The sequence below is a fragment of the Carcharhinus amblyrhynchos genome, chromosome 10, assembly GCF_965287045.1.
Source record: "Carcharhinus amblyrhynchos chromosome 10, sCarAmb.v2.hapA, whole genome shotgun sequence".
In the NCBI taxonomy this organism is placed as follows: Eukaryota; Metazoa; Chordata; class Chondrichthyes; order Carcharhiniformes; family Carcharhinidae; genus Carcharhinus; species Carcharhinus amblyrhynchos.
Genome location: NC_137333.1, coordinates 76112885 through 76128839, shown reverse-complemented (window position 1 = coordinate 76128839; position 15955 = coordinate 76112885). Strand labels below are relative to the sequence as shown.

The 15955-nt window shown below is 41.1% G+C and overlaps 1 protein-coding gene across 1 annotated transcript in view; it reads left to right on the top strand.

Moving 5' to 3' along the window:
- The window catches only part of LOC145349405 (receptor-type tyrosine-protein kinase FLT3-like), an 82026-nt gene that overhangs the window by 26440 nt on the left and 39631 nt on the right, over positions 1-15955 (top strand). The window contains exons 2-7 of the mRNA XM_080197930.1: positions 5994-6118; positions 8558-8645; positions 8822-8969; positions 11627-11742; positions 12575-12689; positions 14167-14303. Of these exons, the coding sequence (XP_080054056.1) occupies positions 5994-6118; positions 8558-8645; positions 8822-8969; positions 11627-11742; positions 12575-12689; positions 14167-14303 (729 nt within the window). The remainder of the gene's footprint in view (positions 1-5993; positions 6119-8557; positions 8646-8821; positions 8970-11626; positions 11743-12574; positions 12690-14166; positions 14304-15955) is intronic.

Here is a 15955-nt window from a genome sequence, read left to right as displayed (position 1 = left end):
ACTTTCTCCTCCTCCATCTGCACCAGAAACTCCACCATACAATGATCACTCTCCCCAAGAGGATCCTTCACCACAAGGTCCCTAATTCTACCCGCTTCATTACATAGCACCAGATCCAAGATAGCTCACTCCCTCTTCGGCTCCAACACACACTGTTCAAGGAAACTATCCCGGCAGCATTCCAAGAACTCTTCCTCGAGCCCCCCACGTCCAACATGGGTCGACCAATCAATATGCAGATTGAAATCCCCCATAACTACGGCCGTCCCATTCCTGCACGCCGCACTTATTTGCGCGTTAACAGCCCGCCCCATCTCCAGATCATTATTTTCATATAACAATTAGTTCCCAACTTTTTATGAATAATTTAACACTATAACATATGCTTTTTCTTTTAGTTTTAGGTTGTCTAAGTTTAGTCATCTAGAGCTTGTTTTTGGCAACTTGAGTTTTTGTCCTTTGGGGTATAAACTAGTTATATATCATGTTAAATTCTTTTCTGAACACTTCTCACTAATCTTTGGTCTTTAGGTTTTCTCATCCATGTATCAGGATAGCCATAAGCCTTTGGTGAGCGTCTTGCAAGGCACAGCAACAAAACAGCCTTGTTTGTTAATATGAATAACAGAAACCTTTATTCATAATAATGACATGGTGCAATATTTACTCACTTCAGTAAGCCTCTTGTAGTTGGGAAGAGCCAAAAGCAATGCAGCCGCAAGCTAAAAAAACTTTATAAGAATATTAGCCTGGAGATTGTTTAAAGGTTGCTTTATTCTTTCATGTTGCTGTTCTAATGTAAAAGTCTTGTAGTTGTAAATTGGTGTGCCTGCAAGTGACTTCCACTATGGGATCAAATGGTCATTGAACAGTATGAAACTGAATGTTAACTTTAATTTGATACTCTGTGTTAATGTATATACTGTTGTCAAAGGCAAATACTATGTCATTATCATTAGCCATTCTTACTGGGGGGCGGGAGGTTTACTCAACGTCCCAGAACTCTATGTATATCCCAGTCTATTTTCCAGGCAGGAAGTAAGGGCACAAAATTCCAGTTTGGGGTCAGTTTCCCATACCTGAACAGTGGCCCAACTTTATCCAATCCAAACCATGAACTCAAAAATCGTTTGTATTAAATATTGTTTCATTACACCATAGCAAAACTCAAAAGAATGAGCTTCCTTTTTTTTGCCAAAGCCAATCCAGCCACAAGCTGAAAAACTAAATAAGAATATTAGCCTGGAGATCATTTAAAGGTTGCTTTGTTTTATGAATCATCTGCTTGAACGAGGTGCGGTTCAGATTATTACTCAATCCAGCCAAAGGTCTTGACATGACCTACTGGATGCCATTTTAATGCATGCATTGTAGCAACACAGCTGGCAACTACTTAAAAGAGGTATTGCTTTAGACCTCTTAAATATATTGAATAAGGAGCTTAATGTCTGTTTGAGAACCCAGCCTATTAATTCATCTGTTGTAAGTGACCAATTGTCTTCTTATAGCAACTGCTGGAGACCGTACCAAAAAAAAAGCTATGAAAATATATGTACCTTACGTGGTTCTCACTTCCACAGGTTCCTGCTGGCTCTCTCTTGTTTACTCACCCACTTCTGCTGGTGAGGCAACCAGAATCAGCCTATGTTGATGCATGCAACATCTGCACCTTTCACCTAAAAATGGATGCAAACCTACTTACCCCTTCAATATCAGAGTTTAATAACTACACAAAATAGATTCTGGCTTTATAAATCCATTCTAAATGGTTCCAGACAGCATCCAACCAAGCCATGGCTTAGGTTGTCTCAGGTGACAGCATTCATTGCAAGCAACATTCTAATTAGATCATCTACTCACCCAGATGCAAGCTCTCTCATTATTGCTTCCTGCAAGACAGAATAAGGTATTTTTGTATCTATTTCTTAATTTTAGACTTAATGCTTTCCAGTAGCAGTTTGTAGCTGTGCCCGGACACCAATTTTTGTTGACATTGTGCATCTGAATAATTGTTAATAGCATTGCTATTAATTCAGACTGTCCATCAACATTTCCTGAAATAAATGAAATTGGATAATAACTATTTCCTAACTCTGACCTTGAGATCCATTTACTATTCCCCTAGTTATCAAAATACTACTCAGAATTGCATTGATAATACTCAATTCATCTGCTGAAGTCAACCAATTATAATGCAAGCAAAGATTATATAAGTCTCAGAATGCTATTTTCTATAATATGGGACTGTATTTGCATCATGGATTTTTGAGGAGGACAATCAGATGAAGAGGATGACCAGAATATCAGTATACAAAGTGCACAGGCATTCAACATGGTGGATATCAAAGAATGATTTGGCACAGTGGTACCATCAGAAGTCTTTGCTACCATCCAGATTATATGACACAGATGCAGGAACAGCATAAATTATATGCAAAACTGGGTACCAGTCCAGGTGCAAACATCATTTTACTTCACACTAGAATGTACATACTCACATAAATGGCAGGTGGTAGCTTAAACAACCAATACCAAATTCTCTTACAATGTCTTTGAGATTCTATTCTTAGGATCCATTGCACTTAACTGCTATGACAGCATCCTATCCTGGTCACTCTAGATACTTTATATAATTGACATCACATGTGCAGTGACTGCAGGCCAAGGCTTGCAATGTTGTGTCCTTGATCATCAACAATCACCTTATCAAGACAATGATGAAGGCCACAAACTACAAGCAGGAGCACTGGAAACCCTATAGTAACAGTGGGAGCAGCCCTCCATTTAAATCTGCAATGCAGATATCAGCCAACAGGCTACATGGCAGGGTCTAAAAATGAATACATATACGAACTCCAAACTTGCAAACTTCATCTGACTGTGGTGCAAATACGCAATAACTATTTAGCTGACAAGAGTGGACAGCAGTCATCACTCGTTGATACTCCCAAGGATTTGCGATGCATTTATCAAAAATCAGGAAAAGTTCAAAGGTGCCCACAACTGGCATGCAGGCAACAAATTACTGAAGCTAATTGTTTGACAATGTGTTACTCTCCATGAGATCCATGGCGAATCACTGATTGATCTCCCTGTGGGGCTCATTGAGTATGAGTTCCCCTGGTAACAGGCAGTGGCCTTCCATTGCTGCCATGGCCGGACTTCAGTTCTGCAGCTTCCAAAACTCCTGATCATTCAAAGCTTCCCTTTTCAACATCAATTCCTGTCCACCTATAACAATGCCTGTCACAGCTCTTTAACTCCCTGTTTATAAATTTTGAATCCTTGGCCTTATTTTTAAATCTTTTCTTGGCCTTGACCTTCCCTATCTCTGTACCAATCTCCTGGAATCCCCTCTAGATTCTGCCTTTCTGATTTCAGCCTCTGGTGCATCCAACTTCTAAGTGCCCCACCATTGATGATAATATCCTCAGCAGCAATGTCTCATTCTTAGGAATTTGTCTCTAAACTTGGAAGTTCCCTCTCCTCAATTCACATCTTCCTCAAAATCCATCTATTTGACCCAGCTTTGGTCAACCGAATTTCCTAATTTCTGTTTCTGTGGTTCAGCATCCAATTTTCTTGCACCCCACTAAAGAATCTTTGTAATCAGCATCACTGACACTCCAACTAAGACTCAAACTTGCTTGGAATTGAATGAAGATCTGGGTTACTAATGGCATCCAGTTCACCATGTTACTCACCATGCTAGAGTAAATTTTCCACTTGCAAGGAATCATTCAATGTGTGCAGGGATTTTTAAATTCAGCCTGAAATTGGACTTTTCAACGGGAAACCATTTTCACCAGGATCCCCCAAGCACAATCCAGTCCTGTTGTTGGTTGGCATCATTGAACCAAGCAGTACCAATGGTGCAAATGAAGCAAATCAAACTGCAGTAAATTCGAATCCTTTATTGCCTGTGTGTATTATATCTCTTCATCCAGTACAAGAATTGTAACCCACACTTGCCAATGGATGAACTACCATTTACTGATGTCCAACCCATCTTCATGCTTTGCATCTCCATCTCTCAGAATGAGGGAAAGCTACTGTTGCTGAAAATTATGGACTTATTTACCTACACTTAGTTCATCTGTCTCATGTGGGAATATTCTAGACTTACCCAAATCTCCTCGTCCAGGTGTAAAGTTTATTTATTAGTGTCACAAGTAGGCTTACATCAATACTGCAATAAACTTACTGTGAAAATCCCCTAGTCGCCACACTCCAGCGCCTGTTCTGGTATACTCTTGGAGAATTTAGCATGGCCAATGCATCTAACCAGCACATCTTTTGGACTGTGGGAGGAAACCAAAGCACCCGGACTAAACCCACACACACATGGGGAGAACATGCAGACTTTACATAGACAGTGACCCAAGCCGGGAATCGAACCCAACTTCCTGGTGCTATGAGGCAGCAGTGCTAGCCACTGTGCCACCCTGTGACCCATAATTCTACAGCCCTATAATGACCCACATACTTTGGGGGAGATTCTCTCATCCTGCTGCGCTGAGATTGCACCTTCCAGGTCTGGATTTTTGGCGGTGCCTGCATGAGAGGCAGAGCTAATACTTAAATAGCCTTGAAATACAATTTAAATGTAATTAGTGGGCCCGAGACTGAATTCTCCGGGCCCGCTAACACCTCCCACCTGGCCAGTGGTATTTCACTCCAGCAGGGTACAGACTAGCTCCCCACTTTCAGGCGACTAACGGGATGATCCCACTGGAATGAAGGGGGGGCAATTGGGGGCCCCCAAAAGGGTCGGATGATGGGGAGGTGGTGGCCTCCCGCCCAAGAGGCAAAGTGCCCATGCTCAGGTGGCACGTTGGCACTGCCCACCAGGGCACTGCTGAGGGGGTGAGGCCCGGGGTGGGGCCAGCTGGGGTCGAGGCTTAGGGGGCGATTCGTGAGGTTGAGGGGTCCCGCTGCCACTCTGCATGGGGATCATTTGGAGCTGGAGAGAGGCCAACGATCAGGGTGGCCTGGGGGTGGTTGGGGGTTGGGGGGAGGGGGGCGGGGGGGGGGGGATGGAGGAGGGGGTGTCAGCCTGGGGGCCGGCCGGGGCAGGGGCGGCGAAGGTATCATCACTGCTTTGGGGGACTGGAGATCGGGACTTTCCAAGATGGGATAGGGCCTGGCCTGGGACTGATCGTGGTGGCCGTGATTGGGCCGTGGAGAGGCGGGTGGAGAGGCAGCACTGCAAGGGTTCCTGACTGGCCAGCAATCAAGCTGGCCAGTAAACTGCAGGCTGACAGTTCGGGGCTACTGCGCTCATGGAACTGTCAAAGTCTGGCGTGTATAGGCCCCATCCCCTGAGCTTTTAATGATATTCCTGATTGTGACCTCTTCAGTGCACAGAGTGTGGGAGATTTGAGTCTGAACTCCCACTGAAAAAACAATCGTGATTAACACCAGTTTTCCCACAAATTTGGCACTTAGAACTTTTTTGGGGGAATCGCAATCTTTGTGTGTATTCTACAGGAAATGATGTGGGTATGCCCCCACATCATGACTACTATCGACACCACAAACTGCCGGATACAAGTGGAGAGGATCTCCAAGAAGATTGCGCATATCGACACAGACATCAAGTACTGTCTGTGCTTTATATGCTCTGTCTGAGGCCAGAACTCTCCATTCACCTGACGAAGAGGCTGTCCCCTCGAAAGCTAGTGAGAATATTATCAAATAAATAGGTTGGACTAAAACCTGGTGTTGTCAGACTTTTTACTGGTTCTACAGGAAAGACAGTGAAGGAATATTCACTCTAAAATGTTCAATTTGTCATTTTCAAATTGTGGGACCAGTAAAATATCATGATTCCTCCCATAGCTCATAAAGGCTTTGTTAACAGGTTAACTGAAGTATTATCCCAAAATAGAATTTAAAAATGTAACTGCTACTCTGTTAAATTGTGATCATAGGAACCTTCCACTGAATATATGTAGAGGAGTATACTAAAGAACAATTTGTATTTTTGACAGTTACAAATGCTGCTTTCCCTGAGGTTTCTGAACAAGCAAAAAACAAGGGATCTTCTCAAACTGGATATTTTTTGATCTATCTTACCAAATTGGATCATCTGGAATCATCACCCATATTAAACAAGGTTGGTTATCACTTGTTCTAGTCGGCAATTTCATTCATTTTTCTTCTCTGTTGGAAAATAATTCTTTTCTCTTCCCATGCCTTAAGTTCTTTCACGACGATTGATGTACTGTATAACTCCTTAAAATGGCAATTCTTCATGTGCAAACCTACAGATTGGTTGTCAATCAGTGGCTAAATAACTGGGGCATCACAATGGACTCCATTCTTGTGTTCAAAATGGGTACTGTGCTCAAAATGGATCAACGGACATCAATCAGAATGGAAACATTCATGAGTTATTGACTATCCAACCGAAGACATAGAGGCCAAGTACAACATCTCACCTATTGCTTCAGTTAATATCAGCAAGTTTCTCCAATCAGTAATCAATTTCAGAACCTTCCAGGTTTATCGACTGCGGTATCATAGAAGGCAATGCATTTAGGAATGAACTATCGGGTTGGCTCCGTGTACTCCTAAGCTTTAGAATTAAATGATGTTGTTCGTTTGAAAACTGATTCTGTTGACTAGTGATCTTTCTCAGTGGATGAAACAAATCTGTTTAACTTCATGTTTGAAACAATAGTGAAGGTTGTCCATGCACATGTTCATAGCTATTCCTCTCTAAGACAAAATTAGTTTTTACCCATAAGATGTATGGTCCTTCCTGTGCACTCCTGCAGTGACTAGTGTGAATCTGTCAGAAGATCTTCAAATTGCTGTTCTCATGCTGACATAAAGTTCTACATATCTGAGTCCCTGTGTTATTGGCTCTTGGAGGGACCTGGCAGAGGGATGACAGTCATCTGATAAGACCAGAAGTGCTTATTTGCTAAAGGATGGAAGTGAAACCCATTTAGAAACATACAAACCCTACAGTACAGAATGAGGTCACTCGGCCCATCGAGTCTGCACTGACCACAATCCCACCCCATATCCCTACATATTTTATCCACTAATCCCTCTAACCTACGCATCTCAGGACACTAAGGAGCAATTTTAGCATGGCCAATCAACCTAACCCACATGTTTGGACAGTGGGAGGAAAGTGGAGCACCTGGAGAAAACCCACACAGGCACGAGGAGAATGTGCAAAATCCACACAGACAGTGACCCAAGCCGGGAATCGAACCCAGGTCTCTGGAGCTGTGAAGCAGCAGTGCTAATCACTGTGCTACTGTGCCACCCTGGTTGCATTTACTCCAGGCAAAGATCGCAGCCAAGACCCTAAGTGAAATAATTTCATTTTTTAAAACTTTTTGAATGGAACGCTTATTCAGGAAATTGGATCTGTTCATTTTAGAGGAGTGAAGACTTTGAGGAACCTCTATCAAAAATATATAAAATGATGCCAAGGCTGGATTGAATGCCGAATGATAGATTATTGCACATTGACTAATGGGGGAGGACCAGAGACGTGTATTCACATTAATAAAAAGTAGGACAGGTGAAATGTTGGCCATTCTTATTTTCCCAGAATGTAGTGAGTCCCTTCAAAAAGGAGTTGGACTGGTTTTTGGCTGTGGCAAAGAATGTACCATGTAGAAGACATTAACAGTTGATATCAGCATTGTCAATGTAATCTTCTGGACTAGCATTGATTGCCTGAGAGCATCAAGGTGAATTTTTCCAGTGATTTATTTTCCTTTATTGCCTCTCCCAGGAAATTGTATGACTTCAGGGGAGTGTTATGGATAGGAAGTGCCTCCTCATGATGTTGTTGGCATTGAGAGTGTAGAAAGTCTTGAGGACCAGTTGGTTCTTTTCCTGCCTGTAATTCTTGTATGTTCATACGATCTCAGGATAAGTACTAATAAAGATCTGCATGTAGACAGATTGAATAAATGATATTGCACACCATTAAATTGAAGCCCATGGTCATCAGAAGATATTAATCTATTCATCTACAATCACCCATCTTGGAGCACCCCATCGGAATATACTTACATTTTTCAAATACATTTTTGTCCTCTTTTGTTACAGTACCTAATGGGAAATCCAGTTTATTGATTGGACATCATGGCTGGAATAAATAAATAATAAGTAAATTAATAAATAGTTCTGTCCAGGATGTCCTCCTTGGAGGAGCATGACTGCTAACTCATGATATGGACCAACAGATAGAAAAAAGTATAAGGATATGCACCACAGCTTCCTTTTTAAACTTTATCTCAATGTGAGGCAACATTTTGAAGACAGGAGCTAACGGAAAGGGACTGAATTTTTCGGCCATTCATGCCCCGCTGCTGCTACAAGCGAGGACGGAGAATTTGACCCTCAGCCAAATCTCTGATCATTGCAGTGGGACCAGAGAATCCCGTTGGTGTGAATGATTGAAAAATTTTGACCCATATTGCTGAAAGCATTCATGCATAAATAATTATATTTAAGCACGATAACTATAAAAGTAGATACAAAATATATATGGGGCATTTAATTTCAGATCTTAATTTTATAGACATTTGCCACAGATGAAAATCAAAGACAATTCTGTTTGAACACCAATACTTCGGAAAGAAGACAATTATTGATGTACGAAGCCAGTGGTATGAATTCAATTACTTGTGCTCCATTTCTTTTTATTACCGTGTTAAACTATTAATATTCCTATAAGACATAAACATGTCTCTTTAACTAAGGATTTTAACTAAATAAAATGTCAGATTTCCAGATTTTGCCATTTTGTTTCTTTTCTACACAATTGATGTAAAATATGACTTAGAATTTCAGGTTAATGTCAGCAAAGTGGAAGTTAATCTTTTGGACTCTGTAACACTGAACGTGATTGTGAATATTTCTGGGAATATATCCTGCCACTGGAACTTTAAGAGCAGAACTCAGTGCAATGTGAATTATTGCACCGAGCACAGGTATTTTCTTTTACAACCAGTACATTAAAAACTATGAAGTGATATTCATGATCTGTGATCTGAAGTTGCCTATTTGTGTTCAAAAGCAGGTCATGGTTTTAAAAGCAACATAGTTTAGATTTTATGCTTGATGCTGGCGGATTTGAAGGTGAGGGGGTGCATTGTAAAACCTAGTGCCACCAGCTGCTGATAACTCACCTCCTCTTGGGCTGATTGAAGCCCATGTGACCAATTAATGGCCGTGTATGGACCTTACATATTGTTTTACCCATAGCAGTGGAGGCCCATGCCAAGCGGGTAGTTTGGTGGCTTGATTACCTGGGTTGATGTTGACAAAGGGGGGGTGGATCCCCTGTTCCCATTGCACACCTTTCAGATCCCTCACCTTTGCCTGTCAGTTTGACCCCAGCGAAACTGCCCCGCTTCCAATTTAACTTGGTGTTCGGTTCCAGCGATGATCTACATTGGGGAGTGGTTGTAGTCCCAGAGGTGGTCACCGCTCCCACCTGGTGACGCTGAAACAAGTGAACTGCCACCCAAATGGTCAACAGTTCCCTGAGGCAGGATTTCCTGTCTTTGAAGGCAGAAATCTGAGCCGTGATTCTCCCATCCTGCTGTGCAATTTTTAGCGCAAAGGAGCAGGAGATTTTCACGTCAGCTGATTTGCAGTGTTCACGTGCATGTTTGTGCTAGTGTCCCAGCTTTTCAAATGGCACGTGCTCCATACCAGAAATCTTTGGGAAGGCACAAAGACCATTAACATGGTCATTTTGGACTGAAGTTTCTGGGCCCACAAATATCTCCGCCGCACCAGAATGGTTCACTCCAGCGGTGGTTACTATAGCTCCCCACTTTCGGGGAACCAGCGGCCAGACCCTTCTGGAGTTAAGAGGGACAATCGGGGGCCCCCAGTTGTGGAGTGGAGATGGAATAGCCTGGGGGGTTGGCCCCCAGGGCATTGGCACCTTAGCAATGCCATTCCGTGCCCCGTGGAACTGCCCAAGGGGTAAATGCCAATGCCTAGGGGGCACCCAGGGGACTCCCACATTGCCAGCTCTCTGACCCCATTGCTGGCCCTTCCCCCCCGACTATTCCTGGGCCCATCCCTGACATCACTCACAGGCCCTGTATGTCCCACTGCCTTGGCATTGCCCTTAGCTCCCTACTTGATTTTAAATCCACCTCCCTGATTGCCACTGCACCTAAGTTCTAAAACAATCCTTGGAACAAAGCCAAGTCACACAGTCTCTCCCCCAGCTCACTAATCTTATTATTTCTTACTTACCTGCAATAATATACACATCCCCCTACAATATTCCCCTTTTGATTTACATATTTAAGCAAATTGTAATGGTAATTAAGGTCACCAATTTAATCCCCCGTGTAAATATATATTAGCATTTGAGACTCATTATAATTCTTACATTGCCTACAATATTCAATACATATTATATATATTAGAAAGAAAATATAATTTGAAATATTCAGTCATATATAAAATAGGAGCAGGAGTAGGTCATTTGGCCTTCTATGCTTGCTCCACCATTCAATATGATCATGGCTCATCCTCTACCTCAATGCCATAGTCCCACACTCTTCCCATAATCTTTGACGCCTTCAGAGTCTAGAAATCTATTGATTTCCTTCTGAAATATATTCAGTGAATTGACCTCCAGAGCCGTCTGTGGGAGGGTTCACCAGCCTTTCTTTGAAGAGGTTTCTTCTCATCTCAGCACTAAATGGCCTACCCAGTATCCTGAGACATTGACCCCTTGTTCTAGACTCTCTGGTCAAAAGAAATATCATCCCTACATCCAGTCTGTCCAACATTTTGAAACTGCAGCCTCAGAAGATTTGTTTGAAAAAGCTACAATATTTTTTAGCTTGTTAAATATATTATCTCACATGTAAAATCTAATTAGCCTTTCACAGAAATCATAGAAATCATAGAAACCCTAGTGCAGAAGGAGGTCATTCGGCCCATTGAGTCTGCACTGACAACAATCCCATCTAGACCTTATCCCTGAAACCCCACATATTTACCATGCTAACCACTGTAAGTTACACGTAGACACTAAGGGGCAATTTAGCATGGCCAATGCACCTAACCCGTACATCTTTGGACTGTAGGAGGAAACCGGAGCACCCGGAGGAAACCCACGCAGACATGGGCAGAATGAGCAAACTCCACATAGACAATGACCTAAGCAGGGAATCGAACCCAGGTCCCTGGAGCTAGCAGTGCTAACTGCTACACTACTGTGCCACCCTATTTCCTTCAATAATAATATTATTCCCAGTAAAAAGCCTCACAACGGCAGGTTAAAGTCCAACAGGTTAATTTGGAATCATGAGTTTTCAGAGCGCTGCTGCTTCCTCAAGTGGCTCATATTCATTTGGTATGTGGTTCCTTCACTTCCTTCTTGAAGTTTGAAGGGCAAACTAGCTTGGTCAACCACATTTACAATTGTATTGCTTATTGCGCTTTTTCAATGAATGTTACTCATTTTCTGAATTCACCTGAGTCCAATGAGGAGAATGGAAATACATTGAAGAATAATATTTCAGCAATAAAGAACAATGCCACAAGTTACATTATGAATATGAAATGATCATGTTTATATCTTGATAACCTGATTCTTATTAATTTTTCGCAGTCAAGTCATTACTTTCACAATTTCTTGGATCACAGAAAGGCATTCTGGAATAAATACCTTCATAATTGAAAGCGAAAACACTAACTATTCAATTAGCTTTCCAATTTTCGTTAGAGGTGAGTACTGAAAATAAATAATAACTTTCAGTACACAAGAATCCACTGGCGTCTGTGCATCTACATACCCGATCTACAGTGTTCCACTTCTCAGATTATCTCCTGACGGGGGGTACATTAGTGAAGAGAATATGTTATCAAACTGGCACATACACTAATGTGTGTACAAAGAGGTTGTGGGTTGAAATCCCACTCCAGGACTCAAACTTGTAAACTAATCTGAGACTCAGTGCAGTACTGAGGAAGTCCTCCTATATTTTCAGAGGCACTTCCTTTAAGTGGGATGTTAAACCAAAGCTCAAGGTGCTTCGGTAAAAGGTGAAAAGTCAGTATTGAAACAAAAGCTATGAGCTCTGCTGCTCTTGTCAATATATTTCCATTAATCAACACCAGTGAACAGGTTAACTGACCATTTATAAAGTTTGGCTATTTGTGACACCTTGATATGGCAAATTGATTGTGGCAAATGCCTACCTAACAATAGTTATGTCATTAGCTTTGATACATCCTGAGGAAATGAACAGTTTTAAATAAATGCGAGGTCTTTCAGCTTTGAAATGAGCGAACCAAGTTTGACATCAGGCTTTCAATGGAATTAGATTCCAGAAAACTGCAAAGTAGAACTATTTAAGATTGTTAAGAATTAATAGAAAGTCTTTAAACTGCTCAGAGTAAATCACTTTTGAATTTAAGTGAACTGGGCACTCTCACAAATTATTGTTCGCAGTGACCGCAGACTTATTCCATTAATGTGAGCTGTTCAATGTTACACATCTCTGCTGTTCAAGTGAACTCTTCTAATATTGTAATATTTTGGAATTCCATTCGGCAGCAAAGCCCAGGAAACCAACAATGACTTTGAAGAAAGAGGAAAATGAGATCACATTGGAATGTGCAGTAGAAAGTTACCCTCCTCCTGTGTTCACTTGGCGATCTAATGATACACGGTATGCTTCCCATTTCATGGCTTTACTTATGGTCACCTTCATTTGATCTCTGTGTTATTTCTTAGCTTTAAGATGATGGGCTTATTTCCTGCCTCTATTCATTCTGGGGAAGTAAGTGGTTGAGTTAGGATAGGTTGAACACCTGTTTTGACTTCCTCTTTCCCAAGTACTTGGTTTCTTCACGTGGCATTCTGTCAAACATATCTGAAGTCACCATGTCACAGGATCATGATGCAGACAGAGATCTTCCACCCTACTGTTCAGTTCATGTATACATTGGACGAAGTGTTAACCCACTTGAAATGCATCCACTTGAGCAGAATTAAAATAAGGCCCTCTAATTCAGCTGGTGTGATTAGTTCTTTGTTTCTTAATTACTTGGTTAGCAATTGTATTAGAATTACTTTGCTTTTATTGTTTGGCTCTGTGAAGTTTATAAAATATATATAAATGTAGATAGTATGTATTTATTTAAATATATCAAATTTCATCATAGCAGATCAAACTGCAAAAAGGAATGTAATGTTTGTGTAATTTTTCCATTTGTTTTAATCAAATGCTGTGGGGTGTATTTCCATCTATTCTCTCATTCCCACAATATAATCACTCTTATTTCTCATCCTTCTATTTCTGGGTATTTAACTTATATTTTCTACTCTGAGGACAGGCAAAAAATCCCTGTTCAATGTATCTGCCATTTCTTCATTTCTAAAGATAATTTCTCTGTCTCTGTTTCTAAGGGACCAACACTTACTTGAGTTATTTTCCTCCCTTTTCTATACTTGCAAAAAGTTCATGCAATCTGTTTTTATATTTCTGTTTTTATATTTATATTACTTTAATATTATTTTTTCACTTTTCTATCAACATAATGGTCATTATGTTTTGAGCTATGCAATTCATTTTCAAATCTACTTAACCCATGATTCCTGGTCTAGATTTTAGTTTGGGCCCTAACTCCTTGAAGTCTCTCCACAGAACATCATTTCTTGTTCTACCTATGTTTTTGGTTAATATGTGGATCACAACAATTTCTCCCCATTTCACTCTGAACTTCTCTTAGCTGCATGGATATGTCTTTAACCCTAGCACCAGACAACACCATCTCCAGAACACCCTGTTGTCACTGCAGAGAACAAAGTCTATTCCTCTGAGTATATACACTCCCTATCTCTTCACATTCCTTTTCAATCCTCCTAGTTGAATGGACCACTTCCTTATTGAAACTTAACCATGTTGGTTCTCAGGGTCAGACAGAAAATCTTTATGACATGATCCAATTGCTTTGGGGAGATGGAAAATAGTTCTAGAAATCTGGCAGTTCAATGAACTTTTCAGGGAAATTTCAAAAGGCAAAATGCTGCAACATAACTATAACAATTTGATATTTTTCTAGCCTTATATGTTATGTAAAATGCTGCAAAAAATGAGAGTATTTGATAGTTTGCTGCAGTAACAATATATTTTGAGATTACAGCTTTGTGAATCATGCTGAACCCACTTCAATTGTTGGAATGAAGAGGAAGCTTTCTGAAATGAAATGCATTTACTGTAATGAATTTTGCTGCGCCACTAATATTCTTGGATCAGACTGTTCAGGCCTTTATACTCAAGGTAATTACAACTCTAGATTATGTAGATATCAACAGATATGGGGACAATGCAGGAAAATGGCATGAAGCTAGAAGGTGAACCATGATCTGAATGTCTGAGTTGGATCGAGGTGGCCTACCCTTGCTCCTACCTACTATGTTCCAAATTCAAAAGCCAACATCAGTAACAGATACTAAAGAATGATTTTAAATTGATAATTCCATGCAGAAATGATAGAATTGTAGTGAACTGACTACGTCTTGCTTTTTAAAAAATATTCTGACTGTGCCTGTCATATTTTTCGGACCAGAGATGCCCAGAGAGCCGAACTTCTGTACCAGTGAACCTAGAAGTTGGAATGGAATCCAGTTATGCTGGAATACCATCCCATAAATTCAGGCCTTTTACTTCCTGATAGGGGTGAGAAGAGGGCGACATGGCCAAATCTTCTACAACCACCTCCACATCGAAGGATTTGTCAGCGTGACTTCCTGTGACACCCTGAAAATTCCACCCTTTATGTTATGAGAATGCCTCACTAGAATTCATGTCTATTAAGGCCTAGATTTTCACTCTGAGGTTGGGCGCACAGAGGCAGAATTCCCAATGCTAGGTTAGGACTTGAGTCTGCCATCCCCAGGAGTGTGGAGGCAGGCTAGGTGCATGGCCTGCCTCTGTGCTCTGGCACTCCGTTTTAAGTTATTTTTTATGAAGATCAAAACAAAAAATAGCCATCCAGTCCTCACTCCTCATACACTCTCCAGACTCTATCCATACTAATCTATGTCACTTCGTTCCTCCCACCCACACCCCATATCCCCTCATACCTCCTATGACAGTGCATGCTGCTGTATTTGGTTAGGTGCATTGACCATGTTAAATTCTCCCTCCATGTACCCAAACAGGTGCTGGAGTGTGTCGACTAGGGCGTTTTCATAGTAACTTCATTGAAGTGTTAACGTAAGCCTACGCTTGCTCCTACCTACTATGTTCCAAATTCAAAAGCCAATGTCAGTAACAGATACTAAAGAATGATTTTAAATCGATAATTCCATGCAGAAATTCAGACAATATCATAAAACATGATAGAATTGTAGTGAACTGACTACGTCTTACTTTCCAAAAACAATAAAAATAAATAACGTTTTTTACTCCAATAATTCCTGTGATCCCTCATATCCCCTATTCCTCCACATCCCCATGTCCCTTTATAGATCCTATGCTAACTTAGTGTCATGGCATGCCAACCCATGCCTGCACCCCTCCATGTCACTTCACCTTTGAGAGTTCCTTGACAGCTTTGACAGGGTTGATATTTCTGGACAATTTAACAGGTTTGATAGCTCCTTAACAATTTGATAGCTTTGCCAGTTCTTTGCCAGTTTTGATGGCATTGACAGTTTGACAACTTTGACAGTTCTTTGACAGGTTGATAATTCTTTGAAAGCTTGACAGTTTATGACGATTACCCCTCTCCCCATCATGTTGACTCTTAAAGATCCCAAAAGGTGCCTTACCTCTCCCAAGGGGTGGCTTACTCTTCAGTAAGGTTTTTTGCTTCTCTTAAAAATGTCCCAGGACCCTACACAAGGAGGTACTTTACCTCTCCAAAGGGGTATCCAAACAAACCTACCAAGTTCAGACCTCTCCTTACCTGATCTAATGCACAAACT